This window comes from Sparus aurata, chromosome 2 (genome assembly GCF_900880675.1).
Source record: "Sparus aurata chromosome 2, fSpaAur1.1, whole genome shotgun sequence".
In the NCBI taxonomy this organism is placed as follows: domain Eukaryota; kingdom Metazoa; phylum Chordata; class Actinopteri; order Spariformes; family Sparidae; genus Sparus; species Sparus aurata.
In genome coordinates, this window is record NC_044188.1 from 5196288 (window position 1) to 5217036 (window position 20749).

Here is a 20749-nt window from a genome sequence, read left to right on the forward strand (position 1 = left end):
TTGAAGTGTTTATGAAACAGTCTTGTGTCTCATGATGACTATAAATGACCTCTAACACCAAACGAGACCTTCAATGAAAGGACTGCTATTTTTATATAGTTAAGTAAATGAATGCCTGTGCTCTGGTCCAATCACATATATCACATATAAAGTCAAATATAACTACAACTGCAAGCAGTTATGAACGGGGGCCAAGCCCCCCCGCGTGACTCGGACCGAGCGCACTGCGGAGCCCACGGAAGTTGGCCCAAAGGATGACGGGCTCGGGGCAAAAGTGAAGACACAGGCCAACGTCTGAGCCGTGGTATTCGCTGTAATGGGAAGTGCAAAAGGCTGAATGTGTGCCGATTTGGATTTGTTGTAATAAGCCACGCCCACATTGACCAGTCATGACCACCCTCAAGATATGTCCTAAGGATTGGACCTATATCATACCGACCAAATTTTGTAAAAATCAGTGTAGCCGTTCAAGTGATATAAACTTCCCATATTTTAAGCGCCCCCTAGTGGCTAAAATTCGTAAAATTCGGCTCATCCCTTCCCAATCTCATGGCAACCAAGGATCTCCAATTTGGTGTTAATCGCATTTAGTTTGACCGAGATATCAAACAGTTTACATTTTTATAGCTAGCTACAGAAATTTGTTCGTTAATAATTTACGCATTTTTTGACTGAGCAAAAATCTTTTCATAACTTTAGATCAGGTCTAGCTGAAGAGTGTACGTGCCAAGTTTCACGCAGATGGGCCAAAATCCCAAGGAGGAGGTCGAAAAAGTAGGTTTTCCAGTTTTTGCGATTTAGCGAAAAAACTTTCTAGGCGGAAGTGGGTGTGGCCAATCGCAAAGTGATTCAGCTCCATTCAGGGAATCTGGGGATTCAAGGTTTTTGAATGTGCGACATACGGTGTGGGACTTATAGGCAAAAACATATTGGCCTAGGTTATAGGGGTGGTGAAAAAAATAGATTATTGATTAATTGCGATTATAATATTGACGATTATAATTCGATTATTACATTTCCAAAAATCGATTAAAAAAATGATTTATTTTTTTTGAAATAGTAATACAAACTGGAGTCCTCCTCTTACTGGCTTCCGTGACATGGTCCACAGTCTGGAGCCAAGATATGTTATTCCATCCTGGAGCTTTTTCACACTTAAATTGATTCCAAATCTTTACAAGGAGACAAACCTTTCCATGCAAGTGTCCCTCAACTCTGCTCACAGGGTAGCAATAACCTGCGATGCCTGGACATCCAGAGCTACAGTCTCATATGTGACCATTACAGCTCATTATGTCAGCAGTTAATGGAAGCTAATGTCCTACGTACTTCAGACAAAAGCTATGCATGATAGCCACACAAGCGCAAATATGTGTGAGTTTCTCAAAGCAATGGCAGACGAGTGGGGAATAGAGAAACACACCCTGGTTCTCGTCACCAACAATGCTTCTAACATGAGTCCGGCTGCTGAGCTTGGCAGCTTTCTTTTAACAGTGAAACACTACATTTAAAACAAATTTTAAAATAATAATTTTGATATTACTGTTACACCATACAATATTGAAGGTGCTGTGAGGTGTTAGTCAAAAGATAAGTAAAATAATTCAGCAGCTGACTGATGTTAAATGGAAGATCAATAATCGATAATCGTTAATAATCGAAAATCAATTTGTAATTGAATCGAGACTTCAATAATCGGAATCAAATCGAATCGGGAAATTGGGCCGATTAACCACCCCTACTAGGTTATAGCGCCCCCTGCAGGCGGACATATGTAGTTTTTTGTGTCTGAGATATTCGCAGGATTCTAGACCAACCCTCAAAATTGCACCGCCCTCCCTTGCACGGTTTAGCCTGCAGCACCACTTTTAGCCGGAGAAAAATAAAAATAAAAATCTTTACAATTACAATAGGGTTCCTAGCACCGCTGGTCCTAGGAAACACGTATGCTTGCATACGCTTTCCCTTGGCCCCCTAAATACATTACCTCATCACGATCTTGATCTTTCACTAACGTCCAGAACAAATAGACGCACAGCAGGCGCGGCTGTGGTACAGCTTTCGTCAAAAGGGGCTGCTAGGATCAACAAACTGAAAGTTCCTTGTAGTCACTTTAAAGTAAGTACATATATACAGTACAATATATGTATATATTGTACATAAGTAGTCCACACTGTTGACTGTGACACAATAAGCCATAAGTGGTGTAACCAGTTGTTTTGATAATTTGCATCATGGCATGAATGGAGATCACCTTTGTGTAATGAAGTTGTGACAAGAGATTTATGGATTAATAGACCTCAGATTAATAACTTGTACCCTCAAATTACTTAATTTGCGTACCCAATTTAATAATTACTTTAGATTACTATTTTTTTAATCTTGAGCCAGACTCTCTTTGTCATAGGTCTGATCTAAAATGAACTCTCATTACAGGTAATGTTTTTTGATTGTATTCTCCTGTCTGAAGCACTTTTCTCCAGATGTTGCAACACAAACTGGGTCTTGAGACTCTTCAAAATAACATTTGCAGCCTGTAAACAGCACTGTACAAATATACTTGGCTTGAATTGGGAAACCTGCTTTGTTTAAGAGATGTGACCGCACAACAGCTCAGTTAAACATTAATGTGCTAACCAAAAATTTCTGCTAGTCACACCGGCACCTTGTCTAGAAACTATCCACGAAGGTCAAGGAATAACATTTGTTACATTCTGTAATATTCATCAAGGGCGGATTGCTTTGAATAGTTGTAATGATTTTCTTACATTGGTGTATAACCACTTCACAGCACCTCAGAACTCTCTCAAGAAAATCTCCTCCAGCCTGAAAACACTCTTCTAAAGTCACTGTAATGTTCCTCGTGGCTGATTACTTAAATACAGGCTCCATACACGTGGCACAGAGTGGGGATAATAGTAGTGCAAGGCCTAACTCCAGGTTTACAGAATGTTCAAGTGAGACACAACATTTACACTTCAATGACTTGTATGTACTTCAAAGTTTTCCACTCGAAACTGGACTCAATATTCTTCAGACTTTTCTCTTGTTGATCAAATCAACTACAGCAGAAATGACAGGGTGTCTCCGGGATATCTACCAGACTAGATTTAGATAGGCCCGTCTCTTCAAAACCGTCCACTCGAAGGTCACCGACTCACCATATGATTAGTCTGCCTCCACTTTGTGTTGCACAAAGCATGTGAGTCACACTTTGTCAACAGGAGCGACGTCTGACTGTCCCCGGTTGAGTTAATGAGTGATGAAGTCCTCAGCCAGCAAACAAGGCGCCTTTCTGTGCAGACTTGAGCCTGTGTTAGTTAATGACTAATTACAGCATTGTGTTTACCATTACCTGTCAAGGTGAGTGAGTGGTGCAGATGGTTCTGTCAGAGCGGGACAGCTGACCTGACTGAGAACGCCGTGTGCTGCGGTGGGATTGTGTCATCGGCCAAAAATGGACACCAGTGGAAATGTTTACATGAGATCGGCATTATGTCTGCCAGATATCTCAGCTAGGTGTTTTTGAACAAGCTGCGATGACTGTTTTGACCCATTGTTCGCCAGCAACAGGTGTGGAAGGGTCTTGTTCAGACCTGCAAATTCTGAAGAAGTGCTCAATGCTCTGTGTGTGAGCAGCTTTTGTGGGATAGAAGTCAAGAAAACTGGTGCACAACTGGTTTGTAGACGGCACACACATTCTTCAACACACAGAAAGGCACACCCCAGTTGCAGAGGTTAAAATCAGAAGCTTGGGGTTATGGACACAGGCAGGTGGCGATGTCAAGAGGGCGTCAGCTTGCAGCTATGGACTTGAACCCAGAATGAAGCCTCATGTACGTAGAAGTGTCCTCCATTCTTAATGTTGATAATCCTGCTTGATTAAGGGCTGTTTTTATCTCCCAACATTACCAGATAAAGCTAGAAGTACATACCTGAGAGCTGAGGTATAGCCCAGTCTCTGGTCACACTAAAATAGATTAAATACAAATGCAAGTAATGCTGACAAACCCTTGTTTTGGTGGTGTATCTAAATAGTCCTAAGATAGAATCTGTAATGGGCTGATAATGAGTTGTTGCCCATTAGTGCCTAAAGTCAAAGTGTGAAACCGAGAGGAAGAGTCTCTCTGAGTGAGGGAGAGAGAGACAGGTATTGCTACAGACAGTGTTGTGGAATGTGTGGTGGAGTTTTTGTGGTTTGCAAAGTGTTTGGTTGGAGGAGGGACCTAAAACACTGCTGAGCTACTTCTGAGTAGCAGGTCCCTCCCCCAGCGCGAGCTCAGTCGTTGCACTCTTTCCCTTAAAGGAACAGTTACCTCACACTGTCTCTTTGGCCTTGGTCTGTTATCAATCTTTTGGCATCTTGTCTCTCTTTTCCGTCTTTGCTCATGAAGTCGATGTTGACCCAAAGCCTGAGGACGCACACACTGGCAGATAGCACCGATTGTAAAGGTTGCTATCACATCCACTGATGATATTACTGTCTTGGTTTCCCCCAGGTCCATGTGTGGTCAGTGAAGTGTCCTGGAGAACAGCATGGCAGTGTTTCAGCTGAGCGTCTGGGTGAGATGAGGTGAGTGAACAGTTTGAGAAGTTTGCTTTTAGAGGCCTGACCTGGACCGTAGTGTGTTGCTAATCATCCAGCCTCAATATATGGATTATTTTTTTCTAATAATCCAAAATAGATATAGAAACTATGAAACTATGTATTTATAAACTGTCCAGATGTGTCTAACTCCTAGATCAGGCCTTGTAGAGAAAATAGTTTGAGTTTGTCTTTCAGTTTTCAGCCCAAATAGGTGCGTCATGGTATAGATATTTATGGTATCTTTGATATTTAACAAGGAAATGCTGATATTATTTTAAAAATACACTTCTGATAATATTTAGTAAACATAAACGTTTCCTTCAGTTCTCTTTTTGTCATAGAGGATGGCCGAAATGCACCTTAATGCTGATTGCCTCCTGACAAGACACAGTAACTAACTGGATAGGTTCTACCACAGTGTGTGACTGCTACACAGCCAGGGTTAATGTCACATTATGTAATTGTTGGTATCACGTGTAGCTGGTCAGCAGATGAAAATATCAATGACCAAAATGTCCTGCAGAAAATATGCCAAATAAATTCATAGCATATTGAATAAGCAAAGCCTGACATACAAACACCACACACTCCTACAACAGCATTTAATGCAAGACTGAAATGTCGAAGGTGAGGCAGACATCCTTGGGCCATGTTGATGATGATGATGATGATGATGATGATAAAAAAACAGCAAGCAACGATGCAACATGTAAGCCTTCTGCAGCTGAGGTCTGCAGGACAACAGTTAACTGTCAAGCAATGGAAGATACAACAGCCAAAAATCTCAAGCTGTTACAAACCAGAATGGTAGAAAAAGTTTAAGTGGGCAGCCCATCTCACTGACACGTGTCTCCAGCAAACGAATGTTTTCCTGCGGTACAGTGCATGCTCTTCGACAAGTTTTTTGACTCGCATAAAAGTGAAAATATTCCAACTTTTTAGTGTAAGTTGCAAGGCTGCACCACTTGTCAATGTGACACCTAGCCCAAGCAACTTGCAGCCTGCCACACAGGAGCACCATGAACACCACGAGAGAATGAAAAGGAGGTCAGAATAGACTAAATGCTCTGCAGCATTTGTGTGTGGGCAGATAGGACAAATCATTATAGATCATTGTGGTTTTGTGTTTTATGTTTTATTGCTGTTTAATTGTAGACTATATTAGGCGCCCTGGTAGCTCAGTTGTTAGAGCGCGGGCTCCACGTACTGCAGTGGCAGAGTCAGAGTCCGTGTCCTCGCCGCAGACGCCCAGGGTTTAAGCTGACCTGTGTCCATTTGCTACATTTCATCCCCCTATTCTCATCCTGTTTCCTGTCATCTTCTGTCGAATAAAGCTATTAGAAAAGGGGCCAAAAAAAAATTAAAGGTCTAGTGTAACTCTGACTAGTAATCATAATCATGTCTGAGGAAATTATAGAAGAGAGCAAGATATTCTACCCACACCTGAAAAAAATTAGCTTGCCAGTGTTGGAGGTTTTTGTATTTTGTATTTTCTGTAGATATGATAATTTTTGTGAATTCTTTGCTGCAGAATAATCAGGTAGTGAATATCTGATATTGTGACAGCCCTCGGCTACAGAACTTTGGTCTGATTTGCTGTTCATCATGATTTTTCTTCCCTCCATCAGTGTCGCCTGTTAGCGATGTGAGCTCAACTGACAAACAGGCACAGCTATTCTCCATACCAGACCTCCACCTCAATCACCAGCCAATCAAATGCACCAGGACAATAAACTGGCCAATCATGGCAAGCAGGTCACCGGTGACAGCCGATCCCAGATGCCCAGTATAAACCAGCAGGCTCAGCAGCAGCAGCAGCAGCAGCAGCAGCAGGGAGCTGCCAGCCACCTGGGTCCAAAGGGCGTGGGTGCCGGCAGCCATGGAGTCAAAACCAACCAGATTTCCCCCGGCAACCCTGGGCTGAAGGCTGTCAGCCAATCAGTGAGCAACGTTGGAGGCATGCTGAAAACCAAATCCAAACGCGAGCGGAGCGTCTCCATTGACTCCGGCGAATCAAGAAATGCCATTCCTCCAGCCCTGGAGACAGATGCCAAAGGAGGTAAGACATGCACACACAGAGGAAACTGTGTCAGCATCTGGGACATATAGACTGAGGGTTTCTATTCTAAGTATGCAGAAGTTCACTTCCTTTACCCTCCTATCAGCCTAATCTTAACCCGAAATACCAGATTATGTGCATTCACCTCCTCCACAGCAGGAAGTGAATGTTAGGACTGAGAGGACAGCAGAACTTGTTTTCTCTCTTGTTGAAATGCCCTGACCTTTCAGTGAAGCGTCAGAATTTCCCCCTGGCTTTTGATAGTTTGTGCCATGCCTGCACTGCAGTTACGTGTCTCAGACGAAAAAGCATCTGGGCTTTTCTGTAGTCATGTCATGAGGTTGCTAAAACTTATTAAGCCTTGAGAAGTTGTTATTAGAGTGGGAGACAGTGAGTGGGTGGGAAGAAAAAAACCCTTTTTGTGAATGTTTTGGTAAACATTTGTGTTTTGTGCGTTTCAGTACAAAGTGTTTGATGTGCATTTGTTTGCTGTTGCTTATGTGTGGGTTTGTGTGGTCACGTGAGCGTTTGGCTGCAGATGACATTAATTTGATTATGTGAAACTCATCTGGGCTTCCTGTAGATGACTTGAACCTCCTCTTTAAACACTCACGCACAAAAACACACACATCTTGACACCCTCAGAGGCAGATGTGTTTCTAACACAAAGAGTGACGGAAGCAGACAGATGGAGAGAATGAAAGATAGGGTGGATCACTTGAAGGGAAACATCGTTTGACCTCGACCCAAACACACTCTTGTCTGCCTGTTTTTGTCTCGCTGTGATCTAATTTCTGCATGTAGAAAAAGAAAAGTGCACTCAAAATGAAATGCCAGCCTCTCTCCTCTTTACTCCAAATCACTCCGCAGTCAAACTGACAAAATCTTGTCTGTAACAAATAGTTTGAACACGGTAGCAGACGTGACTCAATAGCTGTCTTTCTTGTTAAGATAAAACAACTGCTGAAAAACATTCAGACAAGACAAGAGATCAGCTGTTTTCTACTGCATTGCTCTGTAAAGGTAGCAGTCCTCCCTCTGCTGTTCTCTCTGCATTGTCACTGCACACTTCCTTCCTTCCTTCCTTACTGTACGTTCGCAGCCTTAAAAGTCTGTGGTTACCCAAGCTCATCTGATGTGTTTATCAGAAGGTAGCTCTCTGCCACAAAGTCAGTGAGATGTTGATTAATGAACCTGAAAAATCTTCACTGATTTGTTTATAAAGCTTCTCTTAATATGTGACAGTAATCAGGGATATTGCCAGTGTACTTTCTTCTTTCCTGTCATCATTTGTAGTTTTAAACCAACCGTTGTATTTGCTGTCAGAAATTGGTTCAGCCTCCTCCACTGCAGGTTGCCTTCTGGAAGTGTTAAAGCTGCTGCATATTTCGTGCAGCTGTTTGCACCCACCGGAGCACAGCAGCTCGTGCATCAACTAAGTCTTAATTGCGCCATGTGAGAAGGCTCAGCACATATGAAACATTGCATCTGCAGATTTGATTAGCATGCAGGGCACATTGTCGTGAAAAGAAAAACGAAATTGAGATGAGCAGAAGTGAAAATGATTGCAATGATTTATTTTTACTGTCATTTTAGATATTTGTGCATCACTTGTGTAAAATATGTTAATAATTTTAAGAAAATAAATGTGTAAGTCAGCTCAGTTTATTTCAGGTTGAAATAATGTTTGACTTTTTTGCACAGGCAAAAGAAGCACATTTTTGTATAAGCATACATTGTGGTCAGAACAGCGGGTGTGTATTTGCAAAAGGGATGGTTCAGGCATTGGTGCATGCATTTACCCAAGTTGCCCCTTGAAGACTGCCAAAGTTATTAAAAATGTGTGTCACAGAGACAGAACATGGATAACGTAATCCACAATTTTACATAATGACTTTTACTTTTTACTAGATCTCAACCAATATATTGGCTTACATTATTGCCGTATCCCAGAATATTGGGATCGGCGTATACTTGTCCAATATGTGAAGTGGTAATTAGCATTGTCAAAAATATCAAAATATTGATACTTAATATTCGAATATTGCATATTTAAAGTCATGTCTTACATAAAACAAGGCAGTTGGGATTCTATAACTATAAGGCAAACTGTAATACAACAGATTAGTAATACATGAGCTTCTGGGCCTTGAAAATACAGAGATGATTTTAGATTGGTGATTTATTTATTATTAATCATTAGTGGTGAATGTAAAAACAAAATAACATTGGTAATAGCCTTAAAAGTGACAATACAATGACAGATCTTCTCCAACTGTTGATGTATGTGTATTATCCTGTAGAGGGTGTTATGCGCAGTAAGCGGCGCTGTGTTCTGGAGAAGAAGCAGCCATACAGTGGAGATGAATGGTGCTCTGGACCTGACACTGAGGAAGATGAAGACAAGCCACACACTGCGACCCTCCGTAAGTCTGTCTACTTCCACAGAGGGGGAAAACATTGCAGGTTGCTGTCGCCTGAATGTTGCACAGTCCCCACTAACAGTAGTGTCATTGTGACCACAACTGTGAAGGGTGCATGACTTACATGAAGAAATCCCCTGCCACATTTTCTCTGGGTTAACAGAGTTAAAGCCGTAAACTATCCATAGCTGTTTTCAGATCCAGCACACATGCTGAAAGGAAGAGAATGTCAGCTTGGAGTGCTTTACTTTCCCTTTCAAATGATTTCACTTTACATGTGTTTTAGCTCCATCTAGTGTTTAGTTGTTGCAGCCAAAAGAATTTACTTGACATTGCAATTATAAACCTGGATACCACTTTAGACTAATTAAACCAGTGTGTTGCGGATTTTTCACAGGGGAGCGTGGGCTGGCAGGTCCTATACAAGGGCTCTCTGATCGCCTGTCTACAAGGCCCATGTCTGAACCCGTGGGTCCAGTAATGGGATGTGGAGTGGGACCAGGGATAAAGGCAGAGCCACCTCAGCCTTCACAGCAAGTGGTGTATGTTTTCACAACCAGCCTAGCCAACAGGTGAGAAGTATTTGCAGGCCTGACATCCTGGTGATTATTCACATGTGAAGAGGAGATGTAACGTTTTTTCATCTTATTAATGAACTTGCCGTAACCTTTTAAGTTGTAATTTTGCCATTTTTGTTTGACAGTGCTGCAGAGGCAGTAATGAAAGGACAGAGCGATTCCATCCTCCTGTTTCACCAGCAAAATGTTCCACGCACCAAGTTGGGGCAGGTCAGACATCCTCTCAGTGGCAGATTAAATAAAATGTAAAGTTTGTGTTAAATCTGTTAAACCACAAGGGAGTAAAAGTGTTGGCCACAGCAGAGACCACAGGTGCGAAGTATGTGGGAAGCTGAATTTGTTTAGCTATTTTGATGTCAGTATGTCTTCGTTCCTGTTTTCATTTATAGACGTTTTGTCTGCTATGAATATTTGTACTGATAAAGGAGAATGCACTGTGTTGTTTTGGCAAAAGAACAAATGGACAACATGCTATAAAATGTCATAAAAGCAATAAACAACAATAATACTTCTATTAAAAATTACAATAATGTGCTATAATATAATTTCATTTTTTTTTGTCCTTTTTTTTATGCCACAGGGCCACCAATCAGCGAAGCCTCCTAACCCATCTGAGAAGGTAAACTCCAGCAGCTCTCCACCCATAGGCACCCCTAAATCCCAAAGTGGAACTCCACGGCCAGCCTCAGCAGGAGTTGTAGGCCCATTGCATCCTGTAGGGACACCGTCATCAGCAGGACACTCTGATAATGAATCCTCTCAGACCAGACCTGGTGGAGCCTCCAGTAATAACAGCATCATCGGCCATAGGTCAGATGGAGGAAGCACAGCCACACCGGCAGGTCCAGTCCCTGGAAATGGAGATGGGGAAGGTGCAGGAGTTATGACTCTTCCTGTTGCTGCTGTCTCTCCATCGGGGAGTCCCTCCATCCTATCTGCACACCTACAGAGTGATACAGGCCAGAGGAGTGGCCCAGGGAACTCAGATGGTTTGTCCAAAGAGCAGCTGGAGCACAGGGAGCGCTCTTTGCAGACCCTGAGAGATATAGAGAGGCTGCTTCTGCGAAGTGGGGCAAGTGGTGGCCCTGGAGAAACAGGAGGCTCCAATAACAATGCCAGTAGTAACTCCTCCAACCTAAATAATAATAATAGTACTGATAGGAGTGGTATTCTCGAGGACGGTGATAATGGTACTAATAATTCTGGAAATTGCAGTAGTGGTAATATGCTATCGTCAGCCTTGGCTCCAATTGGAGGGATGAAGAGGTATGAAGAACCGCTCCAGTCCATTATTTCTCAAACACAGTCCCTCGGTGGACCTGCCCTTGATAGCCCTCAAATGGATTCTCACCATAACATACCACAACACCCCCATCACCAGCTGTCTTCACCTGGTGGCGACATGGGTCCCTTACTTGGACCAGAAGGGCTGACACCAGAGCAAATGGCGTGGAGGAAACTTCAAGAAGAATACTACCTAGAGAAAAGACGGCAACAGGATATTCAACCCCCCACACATCCCCAGCACTTTAGAATGATGACCGAGATGGGCATGCATGGCAGTCCCATGATGATGAGAGGACCCCCTCCTCCCTACCACAGCAAACCTGGAGACCAGCAGTGGGGTCCTGGCAATATGATGGGTGGAGGAATGGGTGGAAATGCACGAATGATAGACATTCATCAAGATGGACCACGTGGCCCAAGGTTCCTGGGACAGATGCAGAGAGGGCCTCCTGGGGGAGGTGGCTTTCCTGGTAGTACAGGGGGAGTTTTATCAGTAGAGGGTCTAGGTCCCCAAAGGCCCAGCAGGCCAGGGATGATTTGGCTGGATGATATGCCAAACAACATGGGTGGTGGAGGTCCCTTTCATGGCTGCTACCCTGGTGGACCTCCCCAGCACTTACAAGGTGACCCAGAGCATACGTTAACGCATGAGGAAATGTTTCGCATCATGGAAAAACGGCAGTTGCAGATGCAGCGGCTTCCTAGGTTTGAACTTGACAGATTAGCTAAGCAGCAGCAACAGGGCAACCTTGGCTCAAGACTTATGGATAACCCTGGGGATCCAGACTTTCCTAATTTGGCAATGGGCCGGGGTCCACCCTCTTCTCGAGGTGATCCTATGGACTTTCCTGGCTCACGGGAGATTATGGGCTCTCCTGGAGGGGGTCCTCAGATGAGAGACTTGGTGGATTCTCCTCTGGGTAGCAACCTCACAATGAACATGAACCCACAGATGAATGTTCAGCAGCAACAGCAGATGATGCTATCTCAGAAGCTCCGAGGAGGTCCTGCAGGAGGGTTATCTTTAGGTGAAATGTTTAGCCCTGGAGAGATTGCACGAATCAGAGCTTCACATAATGGAAGAGGAGGAAATAAGGGAATGATCCCAGGACCTGATGGTCCCTTCCATTATCCCAATCAAGGTCCTTTCTCTGGTGGACAGGTGGAAGGACCTTATCTTCAACAGTCTGGTCCTGAGATGTTTGGGCCTGACCAGCAAGGTCCAAATCAAATGGGAGGTACACCACGGCTTAGTCATATGCCTATGACTGGAGGACTCAGGGGACCAGACCTCAGTCCAAGGCACCAATCTGACCTATCAATCAATGTTAACCCCCTGACCTCTCCTTCAGTGCCTCCTCCTCATCAGCTTAAATCTCCATCCCTCAACCAAGAGCCATCTCCTCTTCTACCTTCCCCCTCTGCTCCAGGACTGAAGTCACCCTCACAGATCTCCTCTGCTGGGCATCACCCTCTTCCCCCTGTATCTGGTGCTGGCACTCCTTCATCTGCTTCCATGAAGTCTCCCCAGGTAATGGGGTCTTCCAACCTTGTGTTGCACTCTCCATCTGCCTCTCCTGGAAGGCTGAAGTCCCCAGCCATGGCTGTTGGCTCTCCAGGGTGGGCATCTCCGAAAACAGCTCTTCCAAGTCCAGGTGTTCCACCCAGTGGTAAAGTAGTGGGCAATGGAGGAAGTAGTTCCACCGAGACAGGTACACTCAAAATCCAAGATGAAGCTGGTTTATCATTATTGCTAATACTTGTATTTCTGTGACCATAACTGTTTTTGTATTTTCCTTGCAGGCCAATCGCTTCCTCCAAGGAGTTCCAACTCTACCCCCATCAGCCAGCCAGGATCTATGAATCCTACTATGCCATTTACTTCCTCTCCCAATGCCCTTCCATCTCAGAATCCTTTGTCTCTCATCATGTCTCAAATGTCCAAGTATGCCATGCCCAGTTCTACTCCTCTCTACCATGATGCAATCAAAACAATTGCCACTTCCGATGATGAGATGCTGCCGGATCGACCCCTTCTATCTGGTGTCAGCATTGGAGGTAGGAAAACAGAAAACACTGTAAACCGTTTGGAATTATGCAGAGATGAAGCAGTAGAATGGCCCTGGTGCAGTGTGTCATTTAGGTTTTGCTATGCCATAAGAAAAAGATTAATGAACTAACTGAATGAATGAATGAATGAATGAATGAAGTGGGTAAATTTGTAGAAGGAGGAGCAACACAGAATTTTCAGGCTCTCGGCTTCTCATTCTAAACTCTTGTATTGTAGTAGTGCTATTTGAAAATAGACCTCCAAATAATATTTAAGTTTAATGTGTTGATATAATAATGTTAATAATTTTTACATGCTGGCTGTGTTTTATCACCAGGAAACATGGGGAACCCCCAGACGACGCAGATACTTGTCTCCCAGGGCTCCATTGGTCCCCACAGCGATCCACAAAGCCCCATGGGTATTGTAAGCCAAGGTCAGCAGCACATGTCCCATGAGGCCTCAGGACCTGTGCTTTCATCCCCAAACCAAATGGGCATGCCTTCCATGAATTCTGCCATGATGGGAGGAGGCGTACCTGACGGAATGGGGCCCTGCAATGTTTCACCTATATCTCAGAACCAGATGGGAGGTTTTCCTCGCATCCAGCAAACACCTCATGGGCCCATGCACTCACCAATTGGAGCAATGTCACAGAATTTCTCTCAGTCTAATGAGGATATTCTACCACCTCAGCAGTTACACCTGCTTAGCAAAGGCCATCCTCTTCAACGTCCCTCTCACCCCTCAGACTCATTTGCATCATTGCCCATGGGGGATGGCCCAGATCTAAGTGAAGTCATACGACCCTCTCACACAGGGATCCCTGAATTTGATCTCTCCCGTATCATTCCTTCTGATAAGCCCAGTAGCACTCTTCAGTATTTCCCAAAGAGTGAGCCACATCAAAATCCACATCAGGGGCCACCATCCCAGCAACCTACTCCACAGCAGCTCCTCAAACAGCTGTCTTCTTCTGGCCCCCCACACAGCAGTGGCCCTTCATCAAACCCCCACTTAGCAAACCTACAGAATATGATGGCTGAACAGCAGCTGCCACCTCACCCCTCACATGGTGGAATACGCCAAAGCATGGGCATTCCTCAGGGGGGCTCTAGGGGTATGGTTTCTGGGGGCATGGGCCCTATGTGCCCCCCTGGACATATGATTGGAAGGACAGGCATGATGCCTCAGCAGCAACTCCAGCAACAGCAGGCCATGATGGCAAACAGCCTTCTCCACCATCCTTCCAACCCATACCCTGGCATGATGTCCTCCCAGCAGCACCCACACAATCTGATGACACAGCAGAACATTATGATGATGCAGGCTAAACAACGAGGCATGTCAATTCCAGGGGATCCATTTGGCCCCCAGGGTCCTCTAATGTCCCCTCAGGGTCCCATGATGGCCCCTTCTCACCCCCAGTCTGGTATGATGGGCCCCCAGTCTCTCAGACAGCGTGGAATGTCTCTGGACAGTCCCATTGGCTATGGCCCCGGAGGTATGGCCAATATGCCATTCTGACCCAATTCACATAAACTGTAAAAAAAAAAAAAAAAGTGTCTACTAGGTTCCCTTCCCATTGTGTCCAAGTTTTTTTCATTAATGTTATTCCTGCAGTTGTATGAAAAGAGGAACTGTAAAAACAATAAATCAGTGATACTCAAATTTTGGTACAACTGATTTAAAATATTGAATATTTAAAAGCACTGTAACACGGTCCAATAACAAATCTGAAGCCATTTTCTAAAAATACTGTAAAATATGTATATTTCAAAGATGTGTGTATTTGTTGTGGGAACAGAGTGACAGTCAGGAGAGGAGTGCCTCAAATTTCTATTTGTTTTAATATCATTGATTTATTTTCTCCAGCTACCAAACTGTTGTGCAAAGGAATTATATAAATATATATATATACATAATATATATACTTGCTGTATATAAGATGCAATTTGTGATTGTTTGCAGTTGTTCTGTATAACTGTGTTTTAATAGAAGTCTAAAAAAATAGAATAATACTGATCTCTAAGGTGATTTTAGTTTTGGTTATTGTGTTGTCAATTATTGTTGTTTGATAACACTGACACAGGGACATGGTTGCTGTATATATGAAATCTTTATTACGTTCAGTTAGCAGTAGCTGAAATACAAGCAAAAGCAGATTTCGGCTAACGATAACATTTTTTTTCTTGACTGGGTAAATAAAACATCTTTTAAATGCAGTCAAAGAAGCATTGGGTACTATATTGTCAGAACATTTGATAAAATTCAAACATTTTCCAGCATTTCAAACAATTCACTGTAGAACAGAAGCATGTTAGTTACAGCTGTTATTGTACAAGAGTTAATACATGTGGATGGAGCTGGTGGTGGTTACTCCATCCGAAGTGGATGGTCGACTGTGAACCTGAGCTCTAATGAAAGGCATGCAAACACGACTGCAGCCCAGTTTGCAAAGTAACTGAATCAGCTCATTGCGAAAGTGGACCCCAACAAAGGCGTACAAGAAAGGGTTCAGGCAGCAGTGTGAGAAACCCAGACTTTTCGTCACATGAAGAGCTGGTTCCAGTTGAACATAAAGGTTACATGATTGATATGAGATAACTTCCAGGTCTACCATAGTTTTTATCAGTAAGGTGATATTATATGGTAGCCAACAACAAAAAAAGACGAGTGTGATAAGAAAAGCCAGTCGAATTGCTGCGTGCCTTGCTTGCCTTTTCTGGCTTTTGATCAAAGTAACTGCCACTGCTGTGTAACAATAGCTCATTACGGCCAGAGGGACGAAAAAGCACACGTGGTCCAAGACTCTTTTAGTCAGAACCCAATTGTGTGCATGGATTTGATAATCATGAAAGGAACAAGAGAAAGTTGAATTGATTGTGCCGTCCCCTTTCACAGAAAGAAACACAACATTTGGCATCGATAAAGCCAAACAGACCAGCCATAACAAGGTGCACGTCAGGTGCACTGTTCTTCGACGTCGACTTTGCATGCTAGTTATAGCATGAACGATTGCCAAATACCGATCAAACCCAATGCAAGCTAGAAGGAAACTTCCACAGAGGAGGTTGAGCTGTTTCCCGAGGCCCATCAGCTTGCAGAGAAAGTTTCCAAACAACCAACCAGAGGCGTTCTCCGCTATGTCAAAGGGAAATGTTAAAAGGAGCAGGAGATCAGCCAGGGCGAGGTGCAGTAGGTAGATCTCAGTGATGCGCAGGAAGCGCAAGCGTCTAAAGAGGACTGTAATCATCAGGCCGTTCCCTGCCACACCCAGCAGAAAGATGAGGCTGTACAGCACATTCTGGAACACGAGTTGAAAGGTTTGCAGGCTCAGGTCCTCGCAGATGCTTTCTGGATCGGCATATGTGTAGATTGAGTCATTATCATACTCATAAGTTTCTGACTGCGGAAAAATAGAAAAGAGGGACTTTAATTACCACATCACAATTCAAGGAACACTGTGTGCTGTGGAATAATACACAATTGTACTCGGTTAATTTTGGCTAAATACTAACAGTTGTTTTTGATAACGATAACTTTGATTATGTTTTTTGTTCCTTTCAGATTTTTCATTAAATCTGTCGGGCAGGAAACACTGTATTACCGGATAATTTTCACTTCCTCTTTACAGTAACTAGGATGTATTTTAGGGCAAAAATGACAAAACATCCTACGATGACTGTATACTTCTGATTTTTTTTATCCCCAATCAGCAACTAAGTTAATATTACATCTGGTGGGGAAATTGCAGCTGTTGAACCCTAAATTGTACATATGAATACAAAGGAATAAAATAGGTGGTGAAAGAATAACTTTTACTAATTTGCTAAAAAAAAAAATTAGTCACAATTTTACATACAAAAACACTGAATGCATCCACTTGAATTGCGTTGCATTCCAATGTAATACTAGTTGCAGAATATATTCTGGGCCACAGTTACTTGAGTATTTTAAAGAAACTGTTAAAAAAATTTGTAAAGACAGAGAAGTAAATATTTCAGTGATATCTAGATATAGTCATGTTTACACTGCCATTACTGTCGATGTTATTGAGCCTAACTTTATAATAACTTACATTGTAACTTGTTATATTGCGATGGTTTAGCGACATTTTAAAATGTAGTTTCCCAAACAAGATATGTCATCACACATATACATACTGTGCTACGTGCCCGTGATTTGAAATATAAAATAACCACAGATATGATTTAATTCTGTTAAATGATGTTGTTTTAACATCACACATCAGTGTGCTGATAAATGAATTTGTCATCTCGTGAAAAAAAAAAAATGCAGAAGGATGTTTAGCTGTGAATTTATTCCTCGCTTGAATGTCTCTTGGGAGTCAACAGGAAATGAAGCTATGCATCAATGTAACACATCTGTTTCGGTGCACTTTATACGGTTCAGTAATTCAAAGTACTGGTTTATGTTTCTTAATTTACTGTAACAAATCCAATTTTTTTTGTAGTTGAGTCTCAATCTTAGGCTGCTACATGTTGCTCATTACCTTAAGATCTCTTTCTTTAAGATGCCTGATGATGCAGCTGAGGCTTAGATAATGTTTAAGAGTAATGCATATTAAATATTAAACCATTAATATTAAGCAATATTAAACATAAAACTCGCTGCTGGAAAGTGTCCACGAGCAGTTAAAAACGGCATCTGAATACAGAATAAATATCCCTACTTCTAAAATGTAACACACTGTGACACCAAATACTTATATATAGTACTACACATTTTAATACACATTTTAATTCACACATGCCACATTTGAACTAAACTTAAAATAAGAGCAGAACAGCCCCTCTATTCGAGCTAGAACAACAAAGATATTTAAAAGACAGTAGTTCCTCTAAAGTAATTCACCATCAAGAATAAAAAAATATTAATTCTGTCTCACCGAACCATCCTGAATATACACTGTGTAAGCCATGTCGGAAAATCTTGGTCACTTGAACGTATAGCGCAGAACGGCGTGGTGGAAAAGTGCCTGTGCTTCCTGTTTGTGCGGGTTCTTCTATATTTGCTTTGGTGATATCTTCCACTGGGGGTGCGTTTGGATGACACACACAAAGTCAAAACAGGCAGATGCTTTACATCAGGATGTCTTTAGTGAGGATACAAGAGCAGTGATTCAAATCTGAATACCCCTTCACAGATTGTAAACATCCGGTTGGGCGGGGCGATCACTGGCGGCAGAAGAAACGTTTTGAACACAGTGGCACGCCCGCACGCTGGTCTTGTTTAGGCTTGTTTGGCTATCGTTATCGTACACAAATTGGCTAAATAAGGTGAGAATTTATCGCAGTATGGGAGTGGAGTGATAGTGTGATTGCCTATTTAAAAAAAATTGACGTTATCAGATGGGACCATCTTGACCCACCCATACGCGCGCTGCTGAATGGAAGGACGACGTGGCAGGGGCCCGTTCCAGAAAGCGGGTTTTGTGAAAACTCTTGAGTTTGTTAACCCTGAGATGAGAGAAACTCTGAGTTTTATATTTCCAGAAAGAGAGGTAACTTAAACTCTGGGTCTGTTTCTGCGGTAACTTACTCTGTGAACATAACCTGCTCACTGGCAGGTTTACCTGAAGAAAACCCTGAGTCTGACGGAGCTGTCTGACAGCGGCTGTCCTTCCCTTCTCAGTCTGATCATGTTGAAGCAGAAATAATTCACATAGTTTTACACCAGGAGGAGAATTTAGATTTATTTAGATTCATTTAGATGAGCTCTCACTCCCTGACGAGGACTGAACCGAACAGCAGAGCGCTTCTCATCCGTTCGTCATTTATATTCTCCGGCTGCACAGCCAATATCAGGCTACACGTCATCGCTGACGTGCTCTCAGATCTGAACAATCCTCTTCGTTTTTTTTTAAATCACTGCAGGTTAATCAATCACCTTCCAGCAGCCAGAAAAAGAGAAATAACTCACATTTCACTGGGCTTTCTTTAAGTTCCCAGAGATAACTACAAAAGTAATCATCAGTATAGCTACTGTATTTTTTCCAACAACATAATTTCAAAATCCGTGTTTCTAGCCGCGTTGAGTGTAAGATTAAATGACTCCTAGTTGAATCTGTAGACAGTAAGTGTGTGTCTGCCTCTAATGTTGGGTCCTCGGGGTGAGTGACGCCCTCAGCCTCTGCTCACCCAGCGACCTGACTCAGGACCAGCTCCTCTGCCTCTGTCGGACGTGCTGGAGGTGGAGGTGAGCACCACTTCATGTTCAACTCCTCAGCAGGATGTTAGGACACAGATGTGCGTTAAACAGCATCTGTTGGTGGTAAAAGCTACTACCAGTTAAAATATCCACTGAATAAACTTTTCCTTTGTTTAATATGTGAAATAAAACCAAAGTGAGGAGCCACCGTGAGACTGTTTCTATATGTCATTTTCAGCTGATTTAGATCAAATAAAACAGCCTCAAATAAAATCAAACAAAACATTTAACAACATTCGACCACTTCCTCAAAGGCTAATATAAAAGAAAGTGATTTTAAATCCAAAATGAAAAGACGACCACATCTAAAACTCTGTCAGTGATTTTTATTACGGCCGCAGCTGTGTTACTTTTTTTTTCCCAGAAAATTTCTGCTTCCTGTTTTCTCCCGTTGCTATGGTGAATCACAGTATCTCAGCTCCATTGATGATGGCTTTTTACTAGTTGTCAGGCACGAGCACAACATAGAGTTAACATACTCAGAGTCGACTTACCTAACTCGGATCAGCTGTTCTGGAACTGAAAACTCACGAGTTTCACTTCACAGGGTAAGTCAACTCAGAGTTCAGGTTTTGACTCAGAGTTTGTTAAACTTGCTTCCTGAAACAGGCCCAGGTTTACGCTGCCATTCTAACCAGCATGGAGGACAGTGAGACTGACGCTGCATCGGAGTGTGAGCTAGTAGAGGATCTTCCGAAAGGAGTTGCCAGAGCCACTCTCTGCCATGTACGACCCCACACTCGGACAGCAGAACCCAGTTGGCATAGCTGAGAAATGTGAAGAGGCTTACCTCAACGTAAAGCGCAACATCCACCCTGACCAGTGTGAGAGACTAGAAGCGAAAACAAAACAGCAGGCAAAGTCCCAAGACTGGCACACTCACAGGAAAGGCAGGATTACCAGCACAACATTTTATAGTGTGTGTGTACAGGTAATGGTGACCATTTATCCGAAACCCCCCTGAATAAAATCGTGCACTACGATGACACCAACATACAGGTTCCAGCTGTAGGAGGAAATGGCTAGGGAGTGCTACGCCAAAGAGGTCAACAACATTCACAAGAATGCAAAGGTTAGCCTCTCTGGTTTTGCAATGAAAAACTCTTGTATCTTGCTAGAACTTCTGACCCGCAGCCAAGACCCTGCCCTTAAGCCACCAGCGTCTTGTAACACATGCAAAAAAGCCAGAGTTCGGAAAAATTATCAAGTGTGTGATGTGCAAACATAGCTTCCATTATGATCGTGTACAAGTTAAAAGGAGGCTGAAGAACTGGCACTGCAGTCTGTGTAGATGAACTGCACACCTGACCCATCTGCATCCATCTAAACAGGGCAGTTTAGAGCGAGGGGGGAGGAGGGAGTGGAGGAGAGGAGAGAGAGCAAGGGGGGGGGGGGGGGGGGGGGGGGGGGGGAGGAGTAGATGCAGAGAAGGGGGACAGAGGGGAAGGGGGGTGAAGAGGAGTGGCTTGAGAGAGAATGGGGGGTTCAGCATAAAGTCTAGATTGCTGCATCGATCCCACATTCGGCTAG

At 43.1% G+C, this 20749-nt stretch overlaps 2 protein-coding genes across 5 annotated transcripts in view; one reads left to right on the forward strand and one right to left on the reverse strand.

The window, feature by feature from the left end:
- Positions 1–15017, forward strand: part of bcl9l (bcl9 like) — a 29975-nt gene extending 14958 nt beyond the window's left edge. For 2 of the 3 annotated variants that reach the window (XM_030395693.1, XM_030395703.1), the window contains exons 2-9: positions 4500–4573; positions 6217–6647; positions 8951–9073; positions 9468–9642; positions 9774–9858; positions 10229–12647; positions 12739–12993; positions 13323–14512. In XM_030395693.1, coding sequence (XP_030251553.1) covers positions 6305–6647; positions 8951–9073; positions 9468–9642; positions 9774–9858; positions 10229–12647; positions 12739–12993; positions 13323–14512 — 4590 coding nt within the window. In that variant the 5' untranslated portion in view covers positions 4500–4573; positions 6217–6304. Of the gene's footprint in view, positions 1–4499; positions 4574–6216; positions 6648–8950; positions 9074–9467; positions 9643–9773; positions 9859–10228; positions 12648–12738; positions 12994–13322 lie in introns of those variants that run through there. The other variant, XM_030395713.1, reaches the window with a different exon arrangement.
- A 68-nt stretch (positions 15018–15085) lies between these two features.
- On the reverse strand, positions 15086–18640 carry cxcr5 (chemokine (C-X-C motif) receptor 5). Of its 2 annotated transcripts, none has more exons than XM_030395731.1 (2): positions 18551–18640; positions 15086–16394 (listed from the first exon to the last, which is right to left on the reverse strand). In XM_030395731.1, exon 2 carries the CDS (start codon positions 16239–16241, stop codon positions 15333–15335), a length of 909 nt encoding a protein of 302 aa, XP_030251591.1. In that variant the 5' UTR covers positions 16242–16394; positions 18551–18640; the 3' UTR covers positions 15086–15332. The 2 variants fall into 2 exon arrangements, with proteins under 2 accessions (XP_030251591.1, XP_030251583.1); XM_030395723.1 differs by lacking the exon at positions 18551–18640 and adding an exon at positions 17898–18156.
- Between the last annotated feature and the right edge of the window lie 2109 nt (positions 18641–20749).